The sequence below is a fragment of the Arachis stenosperma genome, chromosome 9 (assembly GCF_014773155.1).
Source record: "Arachis stenosperma cultivar V10309 chromosome 9, arast.V10309.gnm1.PFL2, whole genome shotgun sequence".
NCBI classification, from domain to species: Eukaryota; Viridiplantae; Streptophyta; class Magnoliopsida; order Fabales; family Fabaceae; genus Arachis; species Arachis stenosperma.
The window spans coordinates 146,095,830-146,099,683 of NC_080385.1; the positions used below are offsets into that span (position 1 = coordinate 146,095,830).

The window sequence follows — 3,854 nt, forward strand, 5'->3', positions numbered from 1 at the left end:
GCCATGAAATGAATGTCAAATTCTCTATTCATATGCTTTGCACCTTGTGAATCAGCTAATCTAAGAAACCTGAGCTGTATGATTCCAATTGGTTGTGAAGGGAAAGTAGGGTATGGCATGCAAGCAAAAACAAGAATTTTTTAGGAGGAAATGGAATCCTTACTATAAAGAAGTAAATAGATCTGTTTAAGCCACAAAAATTCCTAATAATGAAAATCAGAAAGTGGTTCTTTTATTATTATAATAAACAGTAACATGATATATGTGAAAATAAGAATTAACTACGGATTTGGTATAAAAAAGTTTAGATACTGACAAAAAATTATCTAAAAGACGTTGTTAATAAAATAGATTTTGAATAATTTGAAAATGTGACAAAAATAATCAATAAATATTAATTTTTTTATAAATGAAAAAAATGTTTATATTTAGCAAATGATTTTTTTATTTGATCTGAATTTTTGTAATAACACTTGAACAAATATTTAAAAGGTATACCAAAAAATTTCGCATCAAAATTTGATCTTTAGAATTTTTTTTTTATTTTTCAAAAAAATGTGTCATTCGCAATAAAAAAAATTTAAAAACATTTACTTAACATAAAATTACCAAATTTTAATGATGTAAAAATCTTACTTTTCTAATAATACTTACAAAAAATCGCATTAAAATCTGATTTCTAAATTTTTTTTGGAATATATATTTAATATCTAGTTTTTTTTGTAGCATTTTTAAATATATTGGAGATTTATTTGTCGTTATCATCTTTTGGGTTATTTTTGTCAGCCACATGAATTTGTGGGTACCATTTTGGTATTTTACTCGTCAAAATAATCATGTTAATGTACATAATAAATTAGTTATTTGTATAAAAAATATATTGTTGAAATATAAAATATGCATTAAAAGTACATGAAACAATACATATATTCATGCATAAATACATAGTTGATTGATTTTTAGTGTATACATAATATTTTTTATGTCCAAAATATATTTAGTACTCACTCTATGTTTCATAATATAATTTATTTTGGAAATTTGACATAATTTATAATTCAAATATTATATAACTGAAAAGAAGAGTTATATATATTGCCTCTATTGCATATGAATCATTTCTATCTGTCAGTATTTTTTATCTCTGATTTAACTGTCTTAAGGATCTATCTATATATGAAGGATACATTTCCAAAGATAGAAATCTTCACACAAAAGGAATTGCCAACTTGTTTGCAAGAAACAGCAATGGAATCAAAGTTTTTGGACAACGACAATGCAACCATAAGAAGTTCTCATCACTCTCTTACTGCTTCTCATCATGTTCATGCAAACTATTCAATGGAATCACCTGAAAGGCTTCTTTTATGTTCACATTCAATGAAAGAAGAGTTACAACCCTATGATGCCACTTTGATTGGCCATGTCCCTTCAAGTTTCCATGGCAATGAAGACACAAGAAATGGGCAAGAGAAAAACCATACCTTTCAAAAATTCAATAACAACCCTCTGAATCTATTGGAGACTCTGCCAGCATTAACCATAGCACCCTCTTCTTCTGATGCCTCACCACCTTCTTTGATTTCTCCTCCTTCGTCACACAAATTTCCAAACTTGACCTTGTTCTTGCAGGAAACTTCCATGCTCTACTCATCATCCTCGCATCTAAAAAGTGGTGAATCCATGTCATCAAAATCTTCAAACTCCACATTTCCATTGTCGCCACTCGGCCAAACTCAGTGCCAAACAACCACCGCCGATCCACACAAAATCACCAAGAATATATCAAACATGAGGAGATCCAAGTCTTTCAGTGACCACCACAATTGGTTGAGCACAAGGACACAACCTCTTAAGTGCGGCGGCGGAGGTGGAAGAGTCAACAACAACAACAAGCTTTTCAAAGGGGTGAGACAAAGACACTGGGGAAAATGGGTTGCTGAGATAAGATTACCAAGAAACAGGACAAGGGTATGGTTAGGAACATTTGATACAGCTGAAGATGCAGCCATTGCATATGATACTGCAGCATATATACTAAGAGGAGATTATGCACAGTTGAATTTCCCTGAATTGAAGCATGTGATCAAGGCCAATTCTCTGAATGGAACCATTTCAGCACTCGTTGAGGCAAAACTACAAACAGTTCATCTGCATAAGAAGAATCCCAATAACAATAACAATAACAATAGCAGCAACAACAATTATGATGATTCACCACCATCAGCAGTTTCAGCATGCAAAAATAATGGCAATAAGGGTTCATCATCAAGCATAATGGAGTTGCAGTTAGAGGAAAATGAGAGAAGCAAAAGTGGCTCACTTTCTCATCATCATGATCATCATCAAGTTTTGGATGTGGAAGGTGTTCAATTGAGCAGAATGCCATCATTGGATATGGACCTTATTTGGGATGCACTTTTAGTCTCTGATTCATGAAACCTCCCTTTTTTTTTTTCATCACAACTATAATTCTCAATTAGACCACCACAACTCTTCTAGCGTGATGCTCAAATTTTTCGTTATAGATTTGGCAGTTTCTAGAATGAAATCATGGATCAACAGGTTTATGTTTTTTTCCTCTTTAATAATAATAATTAGTAACTCTAGATTTAACTGTCTTATAAAATGCATCCTTTTTCGGGCCTGTTATATTATAAAAAAAAATCTACTTTGAGTAAAATTATTATATCAAAATCTAATTTCTATAACTAAGTTTAATTGGTCTAGTAATTAATTTATTAATCCGCTTAATTAAGTGTCGGGAATAAGAAAACGAATATATTTAGTGTAAGAAATTTTTAAATTCTAAAATACTAAAATAGGTAAGTTGATTTTAGTGTTTTTAAGTTTTTTTTTTTATTTTGAGGAAACTCAAATCAAACTATTCGATTTGTATTATTAAAAAAAAAAAGTTGAAATGGTTAAAAACAAATCGGAGCATCTGATTTGTCCGTGTATATATTCCCTATGCTTAAATCACTCGGCAGAACTCATCATATTTGTCCCTCAGCTCTTTAGAACTCTCCTCGTACTCTCTTTCTTTATTTCGAAAAATAGAATTATATTAAAATTATATTACGACGGAATAAAATTTGTACGTGAGAATCTATTTAATATTATAAAAAAGATATTAAAAATAATTAAAAAATTAATTTATATTTTAATATTAATAAAATATTAAAATATTATTATAATCTATTTAAATAAATTTTATATTTTATAAATATTATATTCATATATCTTATAAAAATTTAAAATTCATGTATTTACATATCTCGTATCGTGTCGTGTTCACTGTATCATACAGAGCAATTGAATTTGTGTAACCGGCCAAGCTAAGCTCATCCAATTCTTAGATGGGCCAAATATTTTTTAAATTACAATATGCACTATACTCATGAAAAATCATAATTAAGTGGAACGGCCCAACGGGTGTGCCCATTTTGTGTCCACCCTGATATCTACATTTTTTTATTTAATGTCCAAAAATGGAAGCTTTTTTATTTGTTTCACAGGGTTATGTGATAACACCAAAAAAAAACCTATATCAATAACATTACTTGTATAGTTGTATATATGTGCTTCCACATTATAAATGAAATCCTTTCAGGTTACAACAATGTACAAAGGATTATGATATTTTTCAATCAAAGCTCCACACTGACTCCAAAAAGAACTGGATTCCGCTGAGATCCTGTACTGATGCAAAGGTACTTCTAACTAATAGGATTTAATTAACATGTATCTTTAAGATAAATATTAAAATTACTATTAATAAAAATTCTTAAATTTTTTATTTTAATAAATAAAAATATATTAAAATTTAAACTTTGTATTTTTTCTATATACAG

General features: G+C 29.3%; 1 protein-coding gene across 1 annotated transcript; it reads left to right on the forward strand.

Annotated features, from left to right (window-relative positions):
- Nucleotides 1–1,148: 1,148 nt before the first annotated feature.
- On the forward strand, nt 1,149–2,545 carry LOC130951319 (ethylene-responsive transcription factor RAP2-13). The gene has a single exon (XM_057879975.1). It carries the CDS (start codon nt 1,177–1,179, stop codon nt 2,437–2,439), a length of 1,263 nt encoding a protein of 420 aa, XP_057735958.1. The 5' UTR covers nt 1,149–1,176; the 3' UTR covers nt 2,440–2,545.
- Nucleotides 2,546–3,854: the final 1,309 nt, after the last annotated feature.

What these genes read in the sequence shown, in the direction of transcription:
- LOC130951319 (XM_057879975.1), top strand. Translation starts at nt 1,177, where the DNA reads ATGAAGGATACATTTCCAAAGATAGAAATCTTCACACAAAAGGAATTG.